We start from the raw sequence: 27,982 nt of genomic DNA on the forward strand, positions 1-27,982 counted from the left end.
CTGGCGTCATTCTGTCTCATCACAGGAACTTTCCCACCGAGACCCCCAGACAGACGCTTGTCCCCTCTTTTGGTGGGGTTGAATTCTCCAGAACAGCCCCGGCATCTCCATGGTAACGTTTAAAAGCTTGAGGGTGAGTGTGTCTAGAGATGGAGGGGGAGAGCAAAAAGAGACACGGAGCAGAGCTGAAGGGCAGGGCACAAAAGCTGATAAAGAGCATAACCATGGAAGGGATAGTATTTAGACCTTGAAAATGAGTCTATCTGCCCCTTTTGTCCCGTCCCCAATATCTGTGTTGTTTTTTTGTCAATGTTTTAGGATTAGAAGTATTTAAATATGCCAGGAGACATGATCTAGCTTTCTAGGGCGGTATCAAGCCTATGTCAACATTCAGTGTTGACTCACAGCTTCAGAGCAGACCAAACATCCACCTGAAAAAAACATGCTAGTAAGTAGATCAGACGATCCAAATTGCTCCTAGATATGAATGCGCGTGTGAAAGTGTGTGCATGGTGCCATGAGATGGCTCTGGATCCACCAAACCATACCGGAATAGCTGCAGATGATAAGTATTGGACTGATTTATTCCTAGTGACCAGTTAAATCATGCTATGGTTTCTCTGCTCTCTTGTACCAAATCAAAACTGTAATTTTTATTTGTCATTTAATATTTTTTATTTACAAATGCAAATATTACAATAGATATATTCAAATGTTTCGACACAAAAACACAAACTTCATTATTAATCTCTCAGGTCTCATAAAGTGCATCAGGTTGAGGAAAAGGTAAAAAAAAAAAAAAAAAAAAAAAAAAGGCAAGCCCTATACCAATAGGCAGCATTTCACACACCTCTGTCCAACAGAGGCAGTCTCGTAGCTTTGGGACTGAATTAAGACCTAATTACCTTCAAATAGGCTATAAAACTTTGTACCTAATTTGAACTAAAGTTGCTCTGATCTGGTGTAAGGACTGTTGGGTAGAAGGTGGATTAGGCAGGCTACTCTAAAAAAATTGAGTTATCAGATTTAGGGCCTTACACCACAGTGCAATGTCTCATTCTACCTATTCAGCATTTACACTTAATGCCACGTGATGCACTGTACTAAGACATAACATTAAGACAGAAAGCTAAGAACAACAAATATGTTCTGGTCCACAATAATAGCCATTGTTCCGAACAGCAATGTTCCATCAGAAACTCCATTCTGAATTCTCTCCAGAGGTGCTCTGTAGCCTGCACAGAGCATGCTAGTGTTCAGAGGTAGTGGGCGAGCTAAAGGCACTTCTGCATCCAGCTCTGTAGATTGTTTCTCCATCATTAAGTCACCCTGCTGAAAAGTGAGAACAAATCACATAGGGACACCTGATTCAGTGGAAGACTCTGAGAGGAGTGACTATCCTCGCAAGAATCCTTTTGCATGCCCTGGTCTCAGGCCCTACTGAGCAAACTGAATGAATGGTTCCTTTATTGAATGGCATTTTGGACAGACAGAGCTAGGGGAAAAGTCTGAATTGACGGTTTAGGGGGAGGGGGAGGGGTATTGGAGTCACTTCAGTCCAACACAGAACACAGGTTCATTCAATCCCTCTTGAATTCAGTACAAATACCTGCATACACAATCACTTTAAAATCACTTTAAAGACACAAACAGACACAGAGGTGTCCAGAGGTACATCAATCAGCACTAACTGAAAAATATTAGGAGGAGATCAAACATCATCGCCACATGGGTTGAGTGGCAGGTCGTGGGATTTTAGGGCCAGCAGTTCTTGAACCTGCTGCTGCCTTAGAGGATGCTGTGTCTGCATTCTTGGCTGATTTGGCTTTGGCCGCATTGATTACTGCAGTCCGGACAGCCTTTGTGTTACTAGCTGCAGTTGGACTCTGGATGGTGTGAGCCTGACATGGGCTCTGGGATTCTGTATGGGGCGCGAACCACTTTGAAACACGCAAGGGTGAACCCCGAACTAACTGCTGGTGACTGCTGGGAAGTGTCTTGTGCTCTGGGCTGGGTTTTTCAGGAGGTTGGCAGTTCTGCTTCACCATTCTATCAGAATGGGCAATTGTTTTATCCCTTGTGCTGATGCTGCGCTTCAACTCAACCTGGATACTGCGGGGTCTTGTGACTACTGAAGAGCGCATGGAGACGGAGCGAGTAGAGGTTAAACGTGATCCACGGGGAGTTGCTGATCCCTCGGACAAACTTGGCTCTGGCTTGGAACGTGCTCTCGGAATACCGGAGCTGTTAAAAGGCCCGAATTGTGAGGCCAGTCCTCTTTTAGAGGGACTTTTGTTAAGTGTTTTGGGAGCGTCCTTAGATTGTGGCAAGCTTGCACCATCTTTCTCTTCAGCCTCTATCTCCTTTTTCCATTTTGAGCAATGGCTTGGTGCTGCCCGTTGTCCAGTGGGTGAAAGAGCTTCATATGAGTGCAGACCCTTCACTAGAGTATGGCATTCCAAGGTCTCACCCACCCGTGGGTACTGTCGCTCTCTCTCTGGGCTGATCGGCCCAGCTTCCTGCGCCAACTGGGGCAAGATTTCGAGATGACCGGATCCCTGTGAGATCTTGACATTGGCCTGAATGGCCACTCCGTCAGATTCCCGGGTGCTAGCTTTAATACAGTCGGTTTCTAGAACTGTGTCTGTCTTTACTTGCTTTACCATTTCAGAGGTTTTGTTAACCTGCGTTTCAACTTTCATTACCTTGTTAAAGTTTAATCCCATAACTGGTGACGTGTTCATCTCCCTCTCTTGCTGTATTGTAGCAGTTGTGTTGGGCGTAGCTGCCATATTTCCATCGACGACGGATTGCAACACACATTCCTCTAACATTATAGAATCCATTTCAGTTCTGTTCAAACCATTTACTGTTTTTACACATTCCTTCAACGAATGTCTCATAAGCTGGGAATTTTTACTGTTGTCCTCTGACTTGCGGGGCTGTTGTAGGTCTTTGCTCTGAAGGGAACTGGGCTCCAAGCTCTTGTCCTGAAAACTGTGAAAGCGTTGCGTCTGTCGTCGAAGGCTGCGCCGGCTCCAGGTGTAGCTCAAGTTTCTCTCAAGAGTGCGCTCCAGGTCATCAAGCTCAGAGCCACTACAGACTGCCAGGGAACGCCGCTTCTCCAGGTTCTCCCGCTGCCGTTCTGCACGCCTCTGCTCCTGCAGTACGCGATCAGCGTTCTCCTGAGACACATGAGAATGTATTAAAGAACAAAAACAACGATGGAATGCATTTTATATACTCATTTTTAAAACATATCTTCTTCTATAGAACATAAAAATAAACATGCCTCAGACCTCTGTATACCATTTAAGAACAAGTAAACATACAGTAAGTAATTATGGCAGTTGTCCCACTAGATATTCCAACCAGACCTGTAACCAGTCTATAGTTTTGTGTTAAGATCTAAATCTTAAGACATAGGGTTAGGCTTATTATTTATTTATTGCTTCGGTAGAGCACATGCAATTTTTACTGGCAGGAATTCATGTTTATCTATACAGAGTAAAAAACCTGTTCACAAAAACACACAAAAAGAAGACTTTTTTTTTTTTTTAAATTATCTCCTTTCACAGATAATATCTTTGTTTGATTGACAGCTAATATTAATGCATTTTTATAATCACACAGCTTTCAAAAAAGTCTTCTTTCTCTAAAACCACAGTAAAGGCAAACAAGGGTAACCCAATATTGTATTAAATATTACTTTAATAAATCTAATCTAGACATCAAGCTAGGCTAACAGCAAGCTAATACTAGCTAATAGTGTTGAAGAGCGTTGTTATTGCAAGTGTCCGCATCGACTGAGGCTTCCGTTCATATCTAAGTGCCTCCGAGTTTTATTGTGTTGACAAAGGAAATATTGTTTGCAGTAATCCCACATATGCCACAATCTCAGTAGAAAGAGATTAAGTTAACCCTATTTCATTGAGGCTTCCTCATGCTCGTGTTAGAATCCTCTAGCTCAGGTGGTTTACTTACCCGCACAGCTCTTTGGAAGCGAAGGCAGAAGCAGTGAAAGACATGACACGCTTCCTCCAACTTGAAGGAGCTCTCATCTTCACAGAAGAATTCCACCAAGGCCTGGCTGGTCTTACGCAAGCTTTCTACCTCTTCCTCAGCTTCCATAAGCCTCACTTTTGCAGTCTGGATAAAATTAAATAAACAGCAAGTCACTGCCTGGATAAACTTAGCGTTCACAAATATACACAAAATAAAGGATAAATATCATATTCAAATGGCAGAATGATAGTGTGACTGGACCTTGATGAACGGTCTCATCTGCTGTTCAAGCTCTGAATCTGTCTGCACACTGACTCTCAGTGTCTCCACTCTACTGTGTAAGCGGGACAGATCCTCCAGCACGGTCTCCTCTGACAGCCTAACACAGAACGTGTCATATTTTAATTGGAATGTAATACATTTCAACTAAATCCTCACATTACCTTAACATTCCCATTAACATGAACAATATACTGTTTGTGGTTTACAGGTTGCTTAGATATTTTACCTTGATGCTGTACTGACATGACTCAGCTGGCTGGGAAACGTCAGTAGATCCTCATCTTTCTTCACAGCCTCCTGAAGCAGCAAACAAAGCACAATGATCTATTACATATACACAATTACATATACACACAAGTGCCTAATTACTCAATCCAAAAATGATATCTATATGGGTTATAATGAAATGATACTATCTATATCTATTTCTATAAATCTCTAATGCTCCATATATTCAGATCTGTATTCAGATTTAAAACAAAGGTGGTATAGCATCAACAGGAAAGAAAATATTTTAATCAAGCACTAGAATTAAAAAAATAGTAGAAATGCCAGCAGTGTTTATATGGTCTGAATTCTGGCTCTGACAGTTCCTCGACCTCATTACATGAATTAATCAATTCCAAGCATAAATGTGTGTAGTCTTCAATCCTGTCTAGTGGAATCAGTCCCATTACACACAAGTTATCCTTAAGTAGATGCCCTGTGAACAATTCTGATGCTGTGTGAATCATGAAACAAGAGGGGAAAACAATTACATCTGTTCAGTTACAGTTCTAGCAAAAATGTACATAATCTATAAATTTTTGCCAAAAAAAAGCCAAAAAACTGCATGTCCCTTTCATGTCTGTTATGTCTCAGCAAGATTAACCTGCCATATAGAGTATTGACTCTACAAAAACAGTTAAGATTTAATTTGAGGATCTCTCATACATACAAAAAATGACTTAATAAAGAACACAGCATACATTAACTGCATAAAGAACACAGCTAATTTACACTACACTATGTTCTGTAGAACAAAGATTTGCAAAAGTGGAGTGTTCTTGGTCTTTGTGCAAAATCCGTGAGCATAACACTTATTTGCAGCTTGGAAAGTACTGGAAACAAATCTGATCTGATACCCGTCTCATATTGTCCTCATTAACGATCAGGATCAGATCTACAATGCAGCATGACCCAAGAATTGGTTCAGTAATTGTTTTTACTTTTCTTTTGTTACGTAGCTAAAAGTACGTCCAGAACACTTACAAACGTATACTAGACAATAGCACACTATTTATACAACTATCTCTGTTCCTACGTCACCACTGTAACACGACCCCCCCACTCTCATTCAGAAACAAAGTGCTTCAAAGAGAAACACAATGAGATCATCCTCCACAGTCTCAATTGCAACTACGTTTCCCAAATCTGAGTCCAGACAATTCATGCAGTGATGTAATTACTTGTTCACTAAGGTGCTGCTGCAGACGTCAAGGTTGTCTCAGAGCTGTGTACATGATACATATTTAAATGTCACTTTGTGAGGGAATTCTGCCCAATTGATGATCTCTGTCTGTTCTCAATGGATAAGAGGACAATAGAAATTGATACACACCATGGCAACAAAATGTAGGAGGTCCACGCCTGGTTTATTGGCTTTCGTGTCAGCCAATTTGAGCAGTGAGGCGATCCGAAAGCCAGCTGCGTTCCCTGCGTAGCCTCCCTATGGGCACAAGTGAGGTCAGTGTGATTGTGTTCCATGGTGCATGACTTCTTAAACAAACGGAGTACATCAGAGCGAGTGGGCTCACAGCATGGATACCCCCAACAAAGACACAAAATTTCACCTTCGAAGTGAACACTTACAGCATTCATGTAGTTCCCTGCCCTCAGCACCAGACGGAGGATAGAGTGAAGCTTGTGGCAATTCAGCAGCTCTGCAACAACATCAGTAGGAATAATTTAGCACCGTGCAGGTCACCTTAAAAATCCTCACTCATGTTTCTTTTGGAACACTACTGAAGTGTGAGCATGTCTTAGATAGCTAGTGTTTTTGGGAGGTGTTGGGTAATAGAATTACTTATCATCTATGCCGTACACAACATGATCCTCAGCACTGTTCTTTTTGTATACAGGTTTTGATATAAACAATGAACATAGTCTATTAATTGTGCCACCTTAAAAACACCAAAGAGCTGCAGAGGAGAATGTTTAGTACTGGGAGCAACATATGAAGGTGATTTACAAGGCTGAGTAAAGTGAGTAGAAATGAATGTGGATGAAGTGTGCTGAAAGGAAAGAGTCAAGGCCCCCCCTGCTGAGGCCTTACCTCGAGCTGCCTCCCCCAGACATCTGGCCGCCACACACAGAGAGGTCACTGCGGGGTCGAACTCCTGCTGCAGGATCATGGCATCCAGACGCAGGCGAAAACTGCCAGGAAGAATGGGAGGAAAACATGATTGATCAATCAGCAGCTATTAAACACAGCCTCTGCTTTGTCTTTATTTAGGTGGGGGGAGGTGATAAGACAGTAAAAGCTGATAGGGTGTACTGTATTTAATGGGAGGGGGAAACTGTTACTAAGGAAATTGATAAGCATGTGTTAACGCTTTCCAGTTTGGGAACGGAGTGATAATGGAATGGCTGGATGGGTTTAACTACTTACTTTCGTACTTCAATGAGTAAGAGCATGAAGAGGTCTGGCTCTCTGAGCAAACTACGGTCTCGGTTGAATCGTTTCAGCTGTGCTTCCTGTAACAGACAGAATAGACAATGAAATAATCAACAACTAGCAATACTGCACCCATAAGGTCAAATAACATTCCACTAATTTATCTCAATGAAGAAATTATTACCATAACCACTTAAGGCAAAGAAACAAACAAAAAAAAAACTCCTATTTAAATTAAGTTAGTACTTTTAACTACAGTAATGCTAAATGGCACCATGGCATTGATGACATACTGCATTTTGTCTATTTTAGATTTCATTACATTTTTAAAAACTTTCATATGCAACACGGTGGTTAAAATATGCTGCATGTAAATATCCAATACATGATTTTGTCAAAGCTTTTGTAAATAGATCCAGTGATTTCAAAATAAAAACATGATACTAGTGAGCAGTTACTCTGTTATGAATCTGCAACCATTTAAAGTCCTAAAATGTACAAATACACAGTGTTTATCAGCCATAATCAGGATAGCCAGTATTAATAACACCACGTGAAAGTAATCTTTTAGTGAAATCACAGCAAATCTCTCTATTTTTAATCTAGCATAATCCAGACAGAACTGATGATATACAGCCATACTGCCATAGGGAAGAAAGCATCTCTTTAAGTACCTCTTCAGCATCAGGTAGCAGTTTGCAGAGCTCGGACAGTTTTTCTGCACCGTAACGCTCCCCTTCCCCCTGCCTCACATCCGCCACGATCTCATTTGCTGCACTGTAGAGAAAGAAAACAGCTCATGTAAAAATGACATCAGTTTTCACAGCATCACTGATACACATTATCTTTGTGTAGCTAAAGTATTAGAGGAGACAAACACTCTACCCTGGGGATACAACACTGCCTCTGCTTTTTTAAACAAGGAAAGACAGGAAGTATGGCACAGAGGAGAACACAAAGACGTGAACTCCATTTACATTTCACCTGTTTTAGTCTCTTTTGAACTTGGGCAGGCTTATCAAACTTATCAGGGTGGCAGATAGAAAATAAACCTCTTGGTCGTCACAATGGCGACAGAAAGAAAGATAAAGGGACTAAACAAACACAATGCTCCATCAGTGTAACCCAAAGTCATTAGTTGTACTGTTCCAAAGAAAAAGACAAACATAAAAATATGTACACCACAAGTCAGCATATGCATCAACTACGTAGGTACAATGCTGCTTGAGCAACCCCAATTGTTCTGATTTAAAAAATCCAATATTTTGACTAGAAGTTATATCGTTTAATTAAAGGTGAATATACACTATACGGTCAAAAGTTTGCAGTGAAAATTAGCCACAAGACCTTGTGCAACTCTGGGAAGGCAGACTACAGCCTCTGTCATGATGTGAAGTGATCAATGAAAACCCCAGAAAATTCCAAAGTGTTTTTGCCACACCTTGTCAGTAATGATTGTTGTTATCTTTATACTGCAGACTCAGAAACAGTGAGATGAAACACCTTTGCTCTGCCAAGAAGTATGGTTATAAGCACCCCCAATAATTTTAACAAGTTTGGCGCTATGTGAATCTGGACTTTATCTGGAAGCAGATAGCTTAATCCCTGCAAATCTGGTTGATCTTGAGCAACAAAAAGTTGCTGAAACTATGAACTAGATATATCAGGGCCACTGGGTGGCATCACCTTGTCACAATAAAAACAAACAAAAAAAAAAAAGGTTGAGAGATTTGCCCTACATACCTGCACATTCTAAATACACATGTAAAAGTAAGAAAGATATGCCAACTGCATAATTTTCGATGATCTGTCGAAAATGAGCATCATTAAACGCCGACCAATTCTCAATTAACTCAGTAAAAGACAATTCGCCCTCTTGCGTGCAATGGTACACGCAGGTGGCTCTTTGACTTTGGTCCCAAGAGCCTTACGAAAGCATTAGCTCATCTTTTTGTACCTTCCAGTCTGTAATTGTTTATGTAAGAGAATACTGTTGAGCCACCAAAGTCAGGAACATGACATAATGAAAAGGTACAAGAGTCTAACACAAAGGCCCTCTCACTGGCCATGTGGGGAAACATAATTCATAATGCTCAATAATCTTCAAAAAATGCCTCGGTTCCCAAAAGCTTGTGTGCTCAGAGCAGATAAATAAGCAGAGTGTGGAAACAATGTTTTAGCCTGCACGTGCACTTCTAAATGCTCCTCAGAGCAAGTTCTGACAAATATCAGTGTCAGTAGAGCCGCTCGACTATTGTGACTTAGTCGACTGGGTAGATGTTCAGTGCACAAGTGTGGGCATGAAAGCATACAAATAAAATTAAAAAAAAAAAAAAAAAAAAACAGAAAAGACCGGCGGTTCTGAGACCTTGTGGTCTTATTGACTTATGCTATTGTCACTGATTATTGAAATGGAAAATGGAAAAGAGTTTCAGCTTAACTTTAAGAAATCACAGCTGTTTATTTTCTTACTCACAATTCAGTCCTCGCTATTAAGGAGTGTGTGTTAAACAAATGCCTAGATTGCAATGTAACTTAAGCACTATAACCTATTATTGTGCTCAGTAGCTAGATAAAGACTAACAATTACATGGTGCATTACCTGCCTTTTCATAAAAGGTAGTTTTCTTTTCCAGCACAAATGTAAGAATGCAAGAAGGAGGGTTTGGATTCCAAAGGTTTACCATCTAGGTTGCCAAAAGAAATAAAATACGATGCCCCAGAATTCTTATTGAAAGCCAGTTTCTATATACTGCATGCATGTTGTCATTCAAATAGTTGTACTGTTTTGCCTTGACACCAGTATTTCAAGTTTTTATTTTTCTTATTTGGAAAAGGGCCACTATTCTTATCCTGACTTACAATAACAAAACCAGAAATTTGTTGTATATCGGATAAATGGCTTCTTAGTTCCAATTTGATTTATTGCTATGGAAAGAAACTCCTAGAAGTATGCTTAGAAAGTATGCTATTTTTAATTTCAAGACAATAATGACCAGAATACTGATGCACACTCTACAGCTGAATGGGTTAACAAGCTTCCTGTTACTCCCCTTATAGGTTATATTAGGTTGTGGTTTAAAGCAGACACAACTTAGAAACTAGTCAGTGAGCTGCAAGCCCAGCTGTTCATGTCTGATGAAAGAAAAAAAATAGACCCCAGCTCTCTTTCATTTCACCCATTCCCCCTTCATTTTCACACTCCCGTCACTCCTCAAGAGGACAATCTGCTGCTCAAAACAAACACACCACCCTACTGGCCGTTACAACTGTTAAGCACTTCCTTTCTTTCTGCAATACAGGACACCTCCAGTTCCTCTATCTCCAGACAAAAACATCACATTGAGAGTTTGTTTTCTCAAGTGCAGGAAGTGTGAAAATTTAATTGTGTCCTTACATTTTGAACTGGCGGAGGAAAATCCCAACATTCATGCTGCGCTTTGGATCAAGTAGAGAAACCTGCGAACAGACATTAAGAAGCAGTGTTTTTATGAAATTAATAAATCCATTTCAGGTAAGTATAGTAAATTTAGACAGCATTATTAGGCAGCTTGTGTCTGGTCAAATATAAATCCCTAAAAGTCAGGTCATTTATATAAACTGCCTACTGAGACTTAAGTATAGTAAATAAAGACAGCATTATTAGGCAGCTTGTGTCTGGTCAAATATAAATCCCTAAAAGTCAGGTCATTTATATAAACTGCCTACTGAGACTTAAATTCTAATCCGTGCAAAAACGTCCAAAAAGTGTGATGAGGAAAACAGATAATACTGTATAATACTGGAAGACAAAAGCAAATTTGAGAATTAAATTTGAGAATTAAATTATGCCTCACCTTCTCATTGCCTGTTTTCTGTGGGGACCTGCAGCGGCGCATGCTGTGCCTGAAATTGTCACTTCCCTCAGTTTTCCGGGCCTCCTTCTGACTAAACAACTCATCCAGTGAGCGTAGGTCAATAGGGAAGTCATCGTCTTCGCCAGCAGTCAGCGCGCCACTCCACACATTCTGACGTCCTTCCACCCGCTCCTTAGGAATTCGCTCCCAGTTCAGGTTGCGAAGCCGCTGCTTTTGCACAGAGCCACGCCGGCTGATGGAAGGGACCTGAGCAGGAGGTGGTGGAGGTGGAGGTGGAGGTGGAGGAGGAAGCAGAGGTGGAGGGATGGGAACAACATCCATGGCTGTTACTTCCTGGCTATTGGCACTTCTAGGCAGTTTTCCATGAAAAGCTTGAGCCTCTGTGGGATCCACGTGGAGGTGAAGGTACATAAAGGTTGTTCTTATGCAGCACACTGTGCCTTTCCTGCAACTTCTATTATCCTTCTATTTAGTGCTTATCTGGTGGAGTAAAAGTGCAAGAAATTGAAAAATGTAATGAATTAAGTGACAAAGAATTGACACAGCAATTAGTCAAGTACCAATAATCGGTTAAATGATGTTTCACAATATCATATTCTCTGACTTTCAGTTGATCCGAGCTATGAAGCAAGGAGTCCACAAGACCTCAAATGCTAATGTTTGGAATACGAGGCTGAGCAGGGTACCCACAAACTGCACAAAAATACCATACTCCAATTTGAGATCTTACACTATATTAACACAAGACTAACTTAATACGCAATATATATTAAACAGTATTTCATGCAACCCAAGTGCTGAAGTTGCTTAAGAGGTCAAATGTGAACTAATGTGAAGGTAAACATCTAGAGAACATTTCAAAAGTAGCACGAATAAACCTGTGGATCATGATCAAAGGTTAGGCAACCATCATAAACGGTTTAACTGACTATTGGCACGTGCAGATTGGTCATAACCTGTTCCTCTTTAGTACTAGCAGCTGTTTTCACAGACCTTAAAATCATTTGCTTTTAGTTTATAATGAATTACCACTACCAGTGGAAAAAAAAGGCCTAAAAAAACTAAGAGATGACATCATGCTCAGTGGGAAAAGGTCTGCATGCCATTCAGTTTGTTTACCATTCGATTAACCAAACACCTGGTAACTCTTCGAGCTTAATTAAGACCAGCATGTCAAAATCTGTGTGAAGGCAAGAGAATTAACTAATTAATTAATAATGAAATAACTCAGAAATTGCATCAGGTATGAATATTAATCCTATTAATCCTAATCTAACATCCTCTGCATTAGGATGGTTCTCATTGCAAAATACAATCACCTCATAAACTGCATACTAACTGAGTGAAAAGAAGAAGCTGTAAAGTTTTGACTAGATAAATAATGCAAATGTAAGCACCGACAACTCTGACAGGTAATGATTAAAACTACAAGAAGAACAGAAGACGGGTAAAGAACAAGAAACACAGAACAGTGGCATAGGTTCAACGTGTTAGCTATCTGAAAGAACATATAAATACAAATCATATTGGCTACAATAACTTGGGGAAGTCATGAATGGAGCAGATAACTTATTCAGAAAGAAACCACGAGATGGCGCTGCTTCGAGAATGTATTAATTTATGTTATGTTTAATTATTAGGACAAAAAAGAGGAAAAAGTGTGTTTTACAAATACACGATAACTCAGTCAAAACCTGGAGTTTATGAAGCTGTATAACATTTAATGAACTAGTCGGTGGTTGTTGTTGAACTCCCACTGACTAATCACTGCTGGTAACTTCCAAAAACTCCCAGGATAAATGTCACACACACACAAATTTAGTTTCACTTAAGTGTGACTGCAATTTGGAGAAAAAGTCTTTTAGAACACAAAAAAAACATATCATGCAAGCCTGTATAAAATGCAATGAGCTCGTTATATCTGTGCAAAATAATCTTTTTTTACAAAGTTTATATTCCTGTAAAAAAAATTATTTATTTATTTATTTATAAAAAAAAAATAAAAGCTCAAGATCCTGTTTCACAGAATTCATGAAGAAAAGGACAAGATTGTAGAAATTTCATTAACAAGAAAAAGAAACGTCAGTGTTTTTGAAAGTAAACATTCAGAGTATTCAGCTCCACCAGCAGGCAAACATATAGTTATAAACGGAAAAAAACAAACTATGAAACAACTCACAAATATGGAAATACTCACGTTTTGGTTTTAAAAATCATATTTTCCCGCTTTGCACAAGCACACTGCTTTAAAGACCCGGTGTAATCACTCCAGAACGACGCAGAAACTGCGTCCGACTGCATGAAGCGCGCCTGGGCATCTTCTGCTAGATAAACCAACCTTAAAGAAAGCTTCTGCGCGCGCATGCGCACTGTGGCTCCGTGCAGCCGGGTCTCGCGCTTGTCCAGGTGTTAACCAGGTGAAAGCTGAGGTACTCCTGTATAGATGGGCTTAATTTAACAATAGTGGAATTAGTATGTTGTTAATTAGGGTTCTTTTTCTATAATATATAAACACATACAGGCAGTTTTTATTGATTTTTTTTCTTTTCAAGTAAAACTTTTACAAAGTCTACTTGACTCAACAAATGTTCAAAAGTCCCAGGAAGCCCAGCTGCCATGTCAAAATGTTTTTGATAAAGTTCACAGACCAAAACAGGAAAAGCTTATCATGGATTAATTCCAACTAAAGTGGAAGAGTGAATGAAGGACAAAACATTTTTCTTGACTGATTTTTAAGCTTTAAAATTTGTCACTTTTCAATGTTGATGTTTAAAAAATTAATCTCTATGTTTACATCTTATCTTCCAAATATGTGTTAATTCCTTAAACAGCCAATGTATGACATAATCCGGACTTTGTCCACTTCAGAAACCAATGATGAGATCATTAGTCGTCACTCAGTTTTCTAGATGTTTGTTCTTCTTTTAATCTTTATCAGAGTAAACTTCACCCGTTTAAGAAAACCTTGATCTCCACAGAGCTAAAATTCAGGTAAGTATCATATACACGTGATTATGAGAAACAGGGTGAAAATTATTCAGACTCTGGTGTTTCCATGGGAAAGAAGAAAGCCAGGAAAGCCAAGATCCCTGAAGTCACGATATGTGTGGACATGTGAAGCTATCACTTTACAGTGCGAGTGTTGAGTCATGACACCGTCCATTCACAGAAGGTGCTAGGGGTGCTGTTACGCCATGCTAGCTTTGCTTTCAGGTCGACCTCCTCACGCACATCACAGAACAGAGTGTCAGATGATGAAGGTTATGCCCTTATAGCTTTTATTGCAGTGATTATGCTACTATGAGGGATACTAAGGGTATGTTCAGCCAGAACAAACTTGTAACAGAAAGTCTTCCTTTCTGTATGGTGCATTACTCTATAGCAGTCTCAGAATGCAATGAAATTCTGTAACTAGAAGAAAATTTGCAGTACTTCTTGACCTACAGCCACAGGGAAAGTGATGAATGCAAATTTGGGTGATACTTTTGCACGTGGTTAGGGTGTAGGCACATGTATTCACTCATAACAGATCATCCAAAGTGAAAAAAAGATGTTTCATTCAGTTGATCTAAAATCAAATAAATACTTGTTGCTAGAATAAAAATTAAGGTTATTACAGCCTATGTATTTATGTATTGATGGACTGTGCAGCCATGTGATGTGAGTGAGTCACAAGCAGTGGGAGATCTTCTTTGTGTGTACAGAAGAATTCCTCTTTCTCAACACCAGACATGCACATAGGGGCTAATGGCCTAGTGTCGAGAGGCTGCTTGGCAGAGGTTGGCACAGTGGATTAGTCAGGAACAGCCCTTTTGAAATCTTAATCTCACTTTGAAGTTGTGAGAGAGTTATATAAAGGTGAGCTCAGTAGTGTCCCTTAGACCCACTGCAATATTCATACAGAAAAATAAAACAAAGTAAAACGGGGTAGAGAGAGAGGGAGAGCATCTACTGCTAACTGTACAACAGGTTATTCCTGTTATGTTTTGTAATTAGATCAGTGAAAAAGTAGGAGGTGTGTAACAAATACTGACCTGATGCTTACACACATCTTTGACAACCTTACTGAAACAGATTATAGAGAATGCATGGCACAAGCTGTGACAAAATCAAAGAGACTTAGAGATTTTATTATTGATAATTATGAGCTGCTTCACAGCTGGGGAAACACATGACAGCTGATCTTTTAGCCATAGTTTGGAGTCCACTGTTGACTACATTTTCTCTATGCTAGCGGGCTTGTGGAGTCTTTTAAGAATTAAGTAGAAAGGGGCTTCAGAACACCTGTACCGCATCACAGACTAGTACAATGTGGCCTTTAAGAGAAGCCATGTGTGCCGTTGTGAAGATAGGGTTGCATTTTAGGCAAATTTTGAGACAAAGGGACTGAAAGAGTGACCTTTGAGAGAAGAAGAGTAAGAGAGCAGTAACTAGAAAGACTGTTAGATACAGTATTAATGTAAACAACATCAGAGCAGAAAATTTGTAAGAAATCTTACTGCATAGAATCTGCTGTTACTTCAAGTTGTTCCTGGCCCAGATCCATAGAACTCATTGCTGATAAAGAGACAGTTCCTATTCTCCTCCCTATTGTGTTGTAGATGTAGAGGCTGTGTATCCTATACTTATATATAATGAAGTAGTACTTTGTAACCAGGAGCACTCAGACAGAGCCTGTTGCTCATTGGATTTCTAAGGCAAGCATTTACATGTTAGCCTGAGATTGTGACACAAAAGGGTTTGTCACAATAAAAGCAGGTGACAAAACATCTTTCATATCCCCTATATACAGACCTTCCCAACATGCTGTGAACACCAGTTTCCCTCAGATTTGCTTTTAAATATCTGACAAAGTGCTTCCAATTCCTATAAGGATTTCCTAAAATCCAGTAAAAAGGGTTTATTGGACTGAGTAAAACACAAGTGAAAGCTTCTCCACCCAAAGTCTCCTTCCTGCATCTGCTGCCTTGGCATTTTTACTAATTTTGAAAGATCACATGAAAGTATCATGATAACAGTAAAATTCCTCTAAGCATTTTTTCATAATTAGGGAAAGGAGATGCAGAAGATAACAGACAATGCCACTAAAAAAGAATTAAAATATATATACTTTATCATTTTATGTTTGACGAACTCATAAATAATCAAACCTTTTAAGATCTTATCAAGAAATTGAGAAATTCTGGTTTTTAATGTCAAAAATGACATTAAAATAACCATCAAGATCTAATCTTATTGTTCAAAGTCTTTATCACTTGAATTAAGTACTTAAAGCACACCACATATTTATATTTTATGGATTATAAAAATCCTTGTCTATGAATCTTTGATCTATAGGCTTAACAAGTTTACTCCATGTGCAGCTGCTTGTATAATAAGTATAATTTCTAACATTTACTGGAATACAACTGAAACTACAGCCACTGAGTTTACTTAGGAGTTTCTTTATAACTACCCATGCAATCTTCAGTGACAGCACAATGTGCAGAGCCAAAGTACTTAGCCAAAGTTTGCCTATTTTGACTGAGGGCTCGAAGGAGGCTCCTTGTGTGGTGAGAGTGATCACACAGTTAATATTCAAAGGCTAGTGCCTTGTAAAGGAAGTCCTCTAAAAGAACCAGACAAAGCATGGCCCGCACACAATGGGACATCACTAAATAGGCCATATATATAGCAAAGAAAAAGAGGGCTTTGGTACTGTCGTCATGTATACAGTCTGGGGAGGGGGGTTGGTTTACACTGGGCACACCACTTTCCCAGCTTTCCCCATTTCCCAACAACCATAATTAAATAAGAATAAGAATATAAAGAACAAACTTTAGGTTTTGGTATTAATAATGACAGTTGTGTATACTTGTTTTCTATTAGTAATAAAATCAAATCAAAATCTGAGTTTTCACAATAATTTTGGTGTTTGCACCAAAATGTACAAAGTAGAGAAAGGTGTGATTGCATCATTAAAAGGCACAGGGCTGCCAGGTAGATCATTGTATGTTATTTAATAATTACTGTATGAAATAAATCTTATAGGAAATCAACAACACTGGACCCATCCATTAGTTACCCAATTCAGAAGTAAGTATGAAAAGAAAGAGCCTTCTGTGATTTATTAGGAGGCTTTATGTCAAGATTCTAGGTGTTAAATGAAAGCTCCAGGAAAAGAAGTTCGAAAAATATATGTATATAAGTATATGATAGAATGAAGAAAGAGAAAAAGTGGGCTATCAGCAAGCACACCATGAGCATACTGTGGACTCCGGAATCGAGAATGCTCACTATGAAAGATTAATGTCAGGTTTGACATTTGTGCAAACATGCAGAATATTATTTTGAAAAGTATCCCATGGCACAGTTTAGTGATTTAACATTTCTGAGAAAGTGATTCATAATAAGCTCATTACAATAACATGACACCAGCAGTGACTACAGACAGTTTGTGACATAACTACTGTCAATCATGGATTAAATGTCTTTCAAAAAAAAGACGTGCATAAATTATGTGCATTTTTATTTAACCGTCTGAACTCCAATACTTTCCCTGGTCCAATACTTTCTCTTTATCCTACACAAATGCTTAAAAAAGAACCAAAACACAGTCCAGTTGCTAATTTTAGAGGTGGAGGGAATCTATGTGTTCTTTCACACGTAAAGCAAAGCCTCTCATTCATGTTTGATCTGTCGCCTCATCTAACAAACTCATTCACACATACACTCTGTTGCCTTGGCCATTTTGACCTCATTACTCCTCTTTTTTTTAACGACAGCCGCTCCATGCCAAGTGGTGATGTCATCCTTCACGGTGCCATTGGCAAGATGTTTTGTATTGGGGGCATATTTCGGGGAAAGCATCCGGGAGGAGGGCCACAGCAAGGGATTGTGGGGGACCAATAATTGTCACCAGTGTTCATAGTCCAACAAGGTTTGGGAAAAAAGAATTTAGAAACTAACTTATCCCTTTCCCCTCCTCCCACCATTTTAGTAGTTCCACCAAATGTTAGATGAAAAGGAAGACCAGAGGAAATGTGAGGCAGGTCTTGGATGGACCATTACTGGTTGTAGCCCTTTAAGACTTTCTTGCTTTTCTTGCCTCCAGGGCCTTCCATTCAACTAGACTTATCCATTCTCCTTTCACTAGGACTAAAATGTTGCATAACAATACACTTTGCCTTTTGGCCTGGGACACCAAGATGTTGGTTAAACAAGCCCTTATGCGTCTGTGCTGCTACTTTCTACGTCAGCTTGTGATGGCACATTGGGCACATTGTGTGCGAATCTGGTAGTACTGCAGTTTTAAAATAGGAGCTACCAATTTCCAAAACTAATTAAAAACACTTTTCAGCACTGCAGCATAATACAGTATAGTAATAAAAAAGATCAAAAATTTTGTTATTATTTTCATTAATAACCCATACCAATACAAAAAATGACTTTGGTTAACCTTTCTACCCTGGTACCAAGATCACCTTTGGGAAGTACTTTAAAATCCAAATTTCTAATCTTGGGCAGTATATTGATTCAAAGGCGATAGTTACTGCAGTCATCACTTCTGCGAGACAACTCTGAAAGCATACAAACAGATATCAGCACAACATGCATAGCTGATGTCACACAAAAGTATCATGAGGCTTGTTTGGTAATTTAGAAGATTTTAAATATTGAGCTCTAGTTTCCTGCTAGCAAATTCCTTCAACTAACCAACTGACTTATTCTTATGTGTTAGGGAGCTAGTGACACATCTGACTATAAGTGAGTAAATATTCTAGTTGGTTTAAAGCTATAAGTAAAAAACAAATATTTGCACTTTCATGCCAGTATTTAATTTACTCCTGACCTTCTGGTAGAATTGCTATGTTTTAACCACTGAGCTATGACCGCCAGTATAACATCTGTACATACTGTATATCTGGATTCATTACTACACAATATGGTGAAAAAGTACTTTCTTAAAAACTGCTCTTGTCAATGCATAAATCTCAATCACATTTTTAATCTACATTGACACATTTTAGCATTCACATGCCCAAAGAAGAGGAAATAGAAGAGGAAATAGGTTCACAATAGTTTTGTGTTGTTTGAGTCAATAAAATCAGTGACAGTGCTGGGTGTCGGGTTTGGGTCAAGTTATTCTGCTTTTGTGAGAGTGTGTAGACACACTCTCTGCACCAAAAAAGAACTCCAGTGTGCTTGGCACAGCCAGAAAGGGAAAATAGAGAATGGGAGGGGTGACCAGTGTTGGCAGGGTAATGATGGTCAGCTTGAAGTGAAAACTGGTCATGTTGTTGCCAGGTTGCTTTGTTTGAGCCTGAGTAAATAAGAAACCATGCCCTGTTTAACAAAAAACCTCTCAATAAAGCCAACATGCCATCCAAATTGCACTTACCACCAAATTACCACCACCCAGACACCCAAACACACTTTCATATGGTCTGTGCATTCATATTTGTGATGGCTAAAAACACCTTGATGAAATGGTAACATAAAGGAAAAGTACACTCTGGTATGGAAAACAGAGTTGAAAAACACTTCTCTGAGACCTGTACTGAATTTATTTCTTGTAGGGAGAAAACATCTCTATTTTGCCTGTGAGTTTGCTTTCATTTCAATCTCACATTATATTCCTATCTGTTTTCAGTCTACTGTTTGTGTGGCCCCAAACAGTGGAAAATATGAGGAAAAAGGGAAATCAGAGCAGAGACACTCCCACAGTCTGCGGTCTCATGTTCAATTTGCCCCCCACTGCACATTCAAATACTGTACATCAACACCTCTCTTACTCTCTGCTGTTTTTCTTTGACAGGCTGAGGAATGGACTGAAAGCCCCTTGCTCTGCTTTGCAAAATAATCTATAGACACACAAAAAACAGTTTCAAGCTTTTTTAGTTAGAAGCTGAAATACAGTTGCTCTGTACAACTGTCAACATCATCATGTAAAGAGTAAAGAGGGTCAATGTGTGGTTTGTAGCAACAGATTGAGGCAAGGCTGCCCCAGCTGGTATCACTTTAAACAAAGCCCTGTGTCCTTATTTACATGAGCATACACAATGCTCTTTCAGCTATTTTATGTGAAAAGCTAGTGTTGGTCAAGCGTAATCAGTAGGGGTTAGCAATTTCAAGCTTTGGTCAAGCTTTGCAAAAAACCCAGGATTCCAGTGGGTCAATGTTGAACACTCTGCAGTTAAAGGTTATCACTGATGGCCTACATTTTCGAAATGGTTATTTAAACCAACTAGTGGTGGCATGTAAATATTGTTCTTGATGGGCTTCAACCAGAAATAGACCAAGCAGGGCCTGCCTCCCAACATCGATGTTCACTGGATAGGTCATTGAGAGGAAATCAGCAGGCGGCATGGGAGGTGTTGCTCACGGTCATCCTGTTGTTGATGGTCCACACCTGTCTGTTGATTGTAGAAAGAGACAGAAAGTCTAGGATACAGCAAGGTTACACTGTGGCATATTGATAGTGCATATGGGATGTTGTTTATCTAGTGATGCTAACTAATGCTGGTCGGTAATGTTGTTAATGGAAACTATATTTCATCTGAAGAGGCTTAGTAAGTATTAGAAAAGTTAGCATTTTGCAGTACTTACTTGAGTTACTTTATCTACACTCTTAATATGTAACCTTTTTTTTTTTTTTAAACTTTTTATTTAATCTTTTTCGGTCACGTGTCTTTCTTTATGTGGACCTGTGGTAAAATAATGTCTAGACATTGTTTTAGTTAAATAGCTAAAACTTTCATTAACAAAATATTTAAAGAACTTGGCACACTGATAAACCTGACCCATAAAACAAAGGTATGTCCTCTGATGTGGTGGCAGACAGGAGGAATTGTCTGCAGGTTTCAACCAGGCTGATGATATGGTTATTCAAAATGGGCACATGGAACATACAAGACCAGAGGCTTCAGATAAATACAGTGGTATGAATTAAAAACAACTAAATCATTGTCCTAAAATCAAATAACAAAATTAAGTATTTTTTCTAAAAGCAGCATGTATGATAGTCTTCATGCGCATTAGCTCGTTATATAGTTATATATATAAAAACGCTATAAACATAGGAATCTAGATTAGACAGTGAAGTCTCTGTTCCTCAACAAGTCCAGCACTTTACAAAAAAAAAAAAATGTTTCAGCTGGGGTCAGCAATAGACAACATTAACATATATACAACATAAAAGGTATGGCTTGTGTGTCTTTAGTCATGCTTGACTACTTCCATATATGCCTATTACAATACAGCTATTATCATGGTGCAGGGTTTAACGCCAAGGAGTCCACACACTCAAACAGTACAAATGCCCTTTCATCTTGTACTTCATCTCAAATCCCCCTGAACACAGCCTAGACATAGTCACATGTTAGTATTTAGATAAAACCTGCCATTCCAAAGACATTTGTAAGGGAATATTCTGGTCAGCCCTATTTTATGTGTCATACAGGCTTTGTGTTGAAATGTGTGGAACTACAGTATATAAAGTCCAGAAAAGCTTTTTTAAATATAGATGTGATTGAATTTTGGATTTCTTTAAATTAAATTTAAAAAAATTAAACAGCATTTGACCAAAGATTTTCTGCTCATATTGTACATTGACAACATAAATGCTCAGCTCAGTGATGAAACTTTATGAAGCCATTGATTGGCTCCATCCACACTTGTGCCTCAGTCCATCAGCTACAACACCCTATCTAACTAATTTTCCCAACAATAGCTCACTGGGCATGGCCTCTGCCTGCACTGCTAAATTTTTAAATTCTATACTTCTCCTCACCACATCTCTATATAGAGCAACAGTACCTTTCACAGCATGCACATGCTATAGATTACCATTAAGTTATAAGCAAATATAAAGTTGAGCAAATATAACACCACTTACAGTACAGGGAAACCTGTGCTCTCAAAAACATAGCAGAAAATGCCTGAGAAATTATGACATAGGATGAATCCAAGGCAGACACTTATGTTCAGCATTAAAACGACTTAGGAGGAGCACTTTAGGAGGAGAGCTTCTTTTCTGGTTCTATAATGACATGGTTCTGACTTTGCTTTAATTCTTTCAGCATTTACCACCAGGTGCTCCAGATAAGAACATAAGAAAGAGGAGCCTCTGAACCAAGAGGCTGCAAAAAAAAAATCCAGCAGGCCCTTAATGACATAGTATACACATAAAAACACAGAAAACACAGAGAGATATAACGTGAGTGCTTATTATAACTATACTCTTTCTTCTATGATGGTGGTATAGACTCCTTTGCTCATGTGAGAGCTGATGTTAAAGGGAATTAGGTCTGTGTAGATTCTTTCTCTTTGGCCCAAAAGTAGTTTGATTTGGTAACACTGACGACTTGCCTAGTAGCAGCCCAGCAGTGGAACAGCTCTGACTGGTGAATCCTTCAAACACAGGCCATGTGCTGAGCTGTTTAAGAGGCAAATTGCACAGAAGAAGTACCCAGCTTTACAGTCCACTGGTCTGGGAATGTGCATTTGGGAGTGCACTATGTTCATACAGCCAATTATTAAATTATTGGCACCCTTCAAGAAAATGGACAAACATATTGATATAAAATATAAACATTATACATAATTCTCCTCTCTAATATATAACGAATAACTAATATATAATGAATATTGTTGTCTCTGACTAATTTCCTTGAGGTCTAAATATGGGACAGTTGTGGTCACTTGTCTCTGTTGGGCCATTGAATAAGGCCCTTAACCTGCTCTCTGATCCTAACAAATTGTAATATGCAAATATTTTCTTTGTCACATGTAACAAATGTAAAATCAATTTGGCATCCATTATCATGTAGAAAACATTTGCGCTGACACATGATCACATTGACTCAACAGTATGGTGTTCAATAACTAATGCTTTTGGCCTGTTAGTTTGCTCAGGTAAAGTCAGATGGCATCATGAATTTTATTAAATATCAAGATTTCAGCCAAAAACCTAAGTTCCTCATGCTGGAGGTTAAGACATGACCATAGATGGATATTTTATGAGGATAAATATATAACTAACACACTTGCAAATCGAAATCATTATTTTGCAATGAGATCTCAGTCCCCAGATTTGAAACACTGAAAATTTGTTTTATGAATTAAAGATCGCATCCGCATAGAGGACTGGAGGACAAGCATGTTATGCATCACAGGAAGAGATTCTTATTCTTCCCCTTATATGCTTCTTTAAATTTCAGCTGTGCTGATAATTTTGTTATGAAGGAAACAGCACAGCGGCCACATATGTTTGAAATATTCATTGAAATGACATTTATTGCACATTTTACTTCTTTTCAATGCCTTTTTGTACATACTTATTAGGGATCTTAAAAGAAGCTGAAGCTGATTGTGCAGTGTTTACTGGTGAGAAAGCACTGTTGTTGCTTGTCCGGCTTGTTGTTACTATTCCTGGCTATCATCAGCACCTTAATCTTGATTAATGCCACCAATAACAATGCTTAGAAGCTTGCTGCAATGCCACATCCACTGGCGAGAAATATGAGAGAACCTTATTGTTAGTGTTAGTTTTTAGGATTGAACAGTGATAATGTTTTCCCTGTTTATCAATAGATGTTAGTCTGTGGAATTGCTATGTTGTACTTTCAGAATTAGACAGTTATTGGTCATGTTTGAATGTTATTGGTCATGTCTGAAAAAATAACTCTATGTGTAGTTCAGGCAGGATTTACGTGTACACCAAGACTATCCCTCTGTTGGGGTGCAGAGATAACAAATGTGTGTATATATTAAAACATTTAAGACATCAACTTTTGGAATATAGGTACTGTGGTTTACTTTACCTACATTGTGTCCTAATAAGCATGTTCGAAGAAAAGATAAGTAAACCAAGCAACCTGATATCATAGGCTGAGTAATTGACCATTATAATGATAGTTACAACAGGGATGAGGTCTTGCCTCAAATTTGAAACTATATAATAGTGTAGATTTCTATGAAATACTTCTTGATATTATGTGTTAGTATTGCCATATGTGACACAAAAATCTGTTACAGATATGATCAGTACATAGAAAGTACATGATGAAACCATGTACACTAGTTTTGATGCAGTTAAACCAGTTTCCAGATAATTATCGTTTAAAAGGTTTTCAAAAATTAAAGCAATTGGTGCAAAATGGGTGTATTCCTCATGGTTGGGACACTTTAGAGTAAATTATGCTGGTTCTAATAAGAGTCTCCTATAGCACAAATATTTCTATTTGGAAATGATAATCTTAACCTGCAAATTAAACAAAGACTCAATTTAAAATGACAGAGTCATAAAACCCATTACATGGGAAAGGCTCAGTAAAAGTGTCCTGTACAGTCAAAAAACATTAATGTGTACTACAAGGGGCCCTTGTAGAAATGCCTGAGGTGTCAGTCATGTGTAGAATACACAAACCTCACAAGGGATGTTTTGATAGTAATTTAGATGTCCTACAGGAAATTGGTGAGTTATTATTGAGCCTGTCAATGGTCAGAAACTCAGATTACAACAACAATATGATATCATATCATATCATTTCATATCATATCATATCATGTGTGCTAATTTTAGGCACACTGTATGTGTTTTTCTTAAGGGGCCAAGAACTTATGCAAGTGGAAATTTAACCATAAAACAAAATAAAATCACATGTACGTAAATTATGTGATTTAGACCGACTTTTTGTAAAGATGGTACAAGATAGTTTGTTTTCTTGTGTGCACACTTTAGCTTTAATCCTTATCTTTTAGTCTGGGATTTAGAAGATCATCGCTGTTGTATCTGGAAGCTGGACCATGGACATGATTTTAATGCATCATTTTCAGTGGCTCATGATTTGTTGAACACTTGTGCTCTGAAACTATTTTAAAGAGGAGGATTTAAAATCTTTGCAGTGGGGCAGTGGGGGGTTATGGACAGAAAGTACTTTCATTCCAAGCAACTCTCCACACTGAATAGTGCAGCTGATTTTACGTCATGGGGAGGTACAGGTGGAGTTGTGTAACATTAGAATTTAATGCTTGATCGGTTTTTGTTTCCTGTCAGGGGAAAGAGAAGGTTTAATGAGCCAAGAAGGCTCAAATGACCAACCTTAAAAAAATCTCCTAAGGAAATCACTGAGCTTTCTATCTGAGACCTATAACATCATTGGCTACCAATCACAAGTGATTTCCAGCGATTCTTGCTGATTATTTTGGAAAATGGCCAGAGTATCTTATATCTTGAATTACCATGCAATTACCATGTTCACAAACAAGTCACAGCAACATGAGCTTCCTCAATCTGAGTGATAAAGAAAAGACTGAAAGAGGGATGAAAAATCTGAATAGCACATAACACTGACCTATAAGGCTGTCTCTCACACCTACATGTATAATGGATACATGTTATGTGTAAACAGTAGTAATTTCACCTTAAAGTATTTAGTGTAAACTTTTCAAAATAAACTCTTACATCCAACAGACCATTCCAAAACATGTCTGAGAACAGTTGCTATAAAAGTTTATTTATTTGTCTTAATGTAATCATTACATTGCCTCATTATTATTATTATTATTATTATTAGTAGTAGTAGTAGTAGTAGTAGTAGTAGTAGTAGAAGTAGTAGTAGTAGTAGTAGTAGTAGTAGTAATAATAATAATAATAATAATAATAATAATAATAATAATAATAATAATAATAATAATAATAATAAATCACTATTAATATTACATTATTACTCTTTCTCAGCTGGTAAACAAAGACTTGCTGTCTCCGTCCCTATTTTCACATCTTGTTAGTGGTTGTTTTAGCAGCAACCCATGTATAAAGCAAGCAAGATCTCCTAAGCAGCAAACACCAATTATGAGCCTGGACCACCACTGAGTTCAACAAACAGTAGGTTTTAAACCCAAATAGGACATTAGTAAATATCAATCTACATTGTTCTCACCAGGATTTACTTTGTAAAATGGGTCTCAGTATTTCATATTATGTATGCCAGTAATCTTCATTGTAGGATCCCACTACCATTAAAATATTTATATTATTGGGAGCCTATGTTTAGCATGTTTAACTGATCACTTGAAATCAATAGGTATAATTCAAAATTCTATAAATCAAAATAAAAAGTGTGAAATGAATGTTTACTTGAATCTAATGCATTCTGTTGGTGAAAAGTTCTAATTAATAGTCAGTATAATCTTGTACATATTTGAATAGTCCCGATAATGTGTGACTAGTTAGATAAGGCCTATATTGCAGAATCAGAATCAAGTTTATTGGCCAAGTGTGTCGACACACAGAAGGAATTTTGTTGAACAGCTGGGTTTGTGACTCTCAAAAGTACAGACATAAATGACATTATTCTATACAAGACAGGATAATACAGACTATTCAAGACAATGCAGACGATGTGATACAGTAAAGACAGTATGAGTATTAAATATGAATAAAGAATATATGACTGATCAGTTATGTACATAAAGTGTGAGAAGTTTTGATTTGGATGCTGAAGAATCTGTAGAATGTATTAAATATATAAAATATTAAGTTTCCAGGCTGCAAAATGTATGAACATACCTTCTGTTTTAATTGCTTTGCATTTGGGTTACAGCTTAAGGTGACGTTGACGCCTTTTTCCTGCAACTTCCTCTTGAGGCTTTTCCAGGGCTGCCATCGGTCAACTGTTTCCGCTTCTCATGGGTACATACTGTAGGAGCAGCTTGTACTGAGCAAAACACACACACACTTGCGCACACACATACATACATCAATACTAACTTCTGAATATCAGTAAACAAGGGCATAAAGATTCTATGCAACATGCAACATAATTATTTACATTTCAAGACAAATTTGGAATAGACGTCAGAATAGGTCAGAGTTTATTACATGCCATAGAATATGGGCAATGCCTGAATTAGTGTTGGTACATCTGGCCTGTTTCCTCTAATTACATTAATACAAACTAATGTAAACCGGATAACCTGAAAGGAAATGAGAAGAGCAATTTCTTGGCCCTGTACAGGACCAGCAGTTTCGCAAAACACAGAGAACTGCAAAAAAGGGCACTAAAAAGGGATGGGCCAATGTGATTTATTCTTATGGAAGAGAATGTGAAAGGCAGGATGGCTTTTCATCAGCAAATGAGGGACAACATGGGTGGACTTGAGTCAAATATGTTGCAACTGCTGCTGGCATAACACCTGAAATCTTGAGACTTTACATTAGATTAGTTCTTAGCATTTTCTATTTGTCTAAGAAAACTAAGCCTTTACTTAACAATTATGCATGTACTGTATTTAATATATAATTATAAGGTGTGGAAGATTAACGTTCACACCTCTGTGGTAATGAAATTATACTAATTTAATGTTCAGACACACTCATGAAAAAAAAAACATTTGGGTGACACAAAAACTAAAGATTTTTCTTATGATTATGGAAAAATGTCCAGCAATGTACTGTGTATGTGATACTAGAAATGATACTAGAATTTTTTCATAATAGGTTTGACAATGCATGAAATATGCACACACACACACACACACACACACACACACACACACACACACACACACACACACACACAAACACACACACACTCACAATAGGGAATGACCTTTTAATCCTATTGACTCCACTGCAGGTATCCTGTCCTGTATGGCTTTCTGGACGTCACAGCTCAAAAACAGATCCAAATGAGAAATGGCAAAACCGAGATTAGTGGGAGTTTCCACCTGGAAAACAAGGAAACTCTGAACTACAATAACAATCCTTCAATAATGAACACATCACATTATATTACAAATATATTAGTGTGAACATGCATGGGTTTGTGATTTAAGGAGAAATGTGAAACATCTGTTTGTTATTGATTTATGTATGAGCTCATTTAAATATCAGGTCATCTTTTTGACTAACCCAGAGCAAATTTTTATTAACTGTTATTTAGTCATCATGTTTCTTTAAGGCCACATTTTGTAATAGTACTGTAACTGTAAGGATCCTATAACTGTAACTTAATGTTCCTAATAAAGTGCTAAGTGAGAGTACATAACAATATTTCTACACCTTGAATCATAAAATGGCCGATCACCTGGAGATACATTACAGTTAACGGTGGACCTTCATTCGTTTGTTAATACTAAAACTAGTACCAATACTACTACTATAAAAGTAGATGAAGAAGAATTTATTGTTATGTAT

At 38.1% G+C, this 27,982-nt stretch overlaps 1 protein-coding gene and 1 long non-coding RNA gene across 2 annotated transcripts; one reads left to right on the forward strand and one right to left on the reverse strand.

Moving 5' to 3' along the window:
- Positions 1 to 688: 688 nt before the first annotated feature.
- Positions 689 to 13,155, reverse strand: fhdc2 (FH2 domain containing 2). Its single transcript, XM_027154518.2, has 12 exons — positions 12,998 to 13,155; positions 10,780 to 11,280; positions 10,341 to 10,402; positions 7,618 to 7,720; positions 6,938 to 7,023; positions 6,602 to 6,702; positions 6,139 to 6,209; positions 5,888 to 5,995; positions 4,514 to 4,584; positions 4,267 to 4,384; positions 3,985 to 4,149; positions 689 to 3,185 (listed from the first exon to the last, which is right to left on the reverse strand). Exons 2-12 carry the CDS (start codon positions 11,209 to 11,211, stop codon positions 1,719 to 1,721), a joined length of 2,784 nt encoding a protein of 927 aa, XP_027010319.1. The 5' UTR covers positions 11,212 to 11,280; positions 12,998 to 13,155; the 3' UTR covers positions 689 to 1,718.
- On the forward strand, positions 11,087 to 27,914 carry LOC113647815. Its single transcript, XR_007138368.1, has 3 exons — positions 11,087 to 11,205; positions 11,411 to 11,482; positions 26,388 to 27,914. It is a non-coding gene; the product is annotated as an uncharacterized LOC113647815 (long non-coding RNA).
- The last annotated feature ends 68 nt before the right edge of the window (positions 27,915 to 27,982 follow it).

The sequence above is a fragment of the Tachysurus fulvidraco genome, chromosome 17, assembly GCF_022655615.1.
Source record: "Tachysurus fulvidraco isolate hzauxx_2018 chromosome 17, HZAU_PFXX_2.0, whole genome shotgun sequence".
Classification (NCBI taxonomy): Eukaryota; Metazoa; Chordata; class Actinopteri; order Siluriformes; family Bagridae; genus Tachysurus; species Tachysurus fulvidraco.

Bases quoted from the DNA above. Each gene is read 5' to 3' on its own strand.
- fhdc2 (XM_027154518.2), bottom strand. From the start codon at position 11,211: ATGTACCTTCACCTCCACGTGGATCCCACAGAGGCTCAAGCTTTTCAT. The intron at 6,703-6,937 runs GTAAGTAGTTAA...TCTTCCTGGCAG, and splicing joins TTACTCATTGAAGTACGAAA to TTTTCGCCTGCGTCTGGATG. The intron at 4,385-4,513 runs GTAAAATATCTA...GTTCTGTGTTAG, and splicing joins CATGTCAGTACAGCATCAAG to GCTGTCAGAGGAGACCGTGC.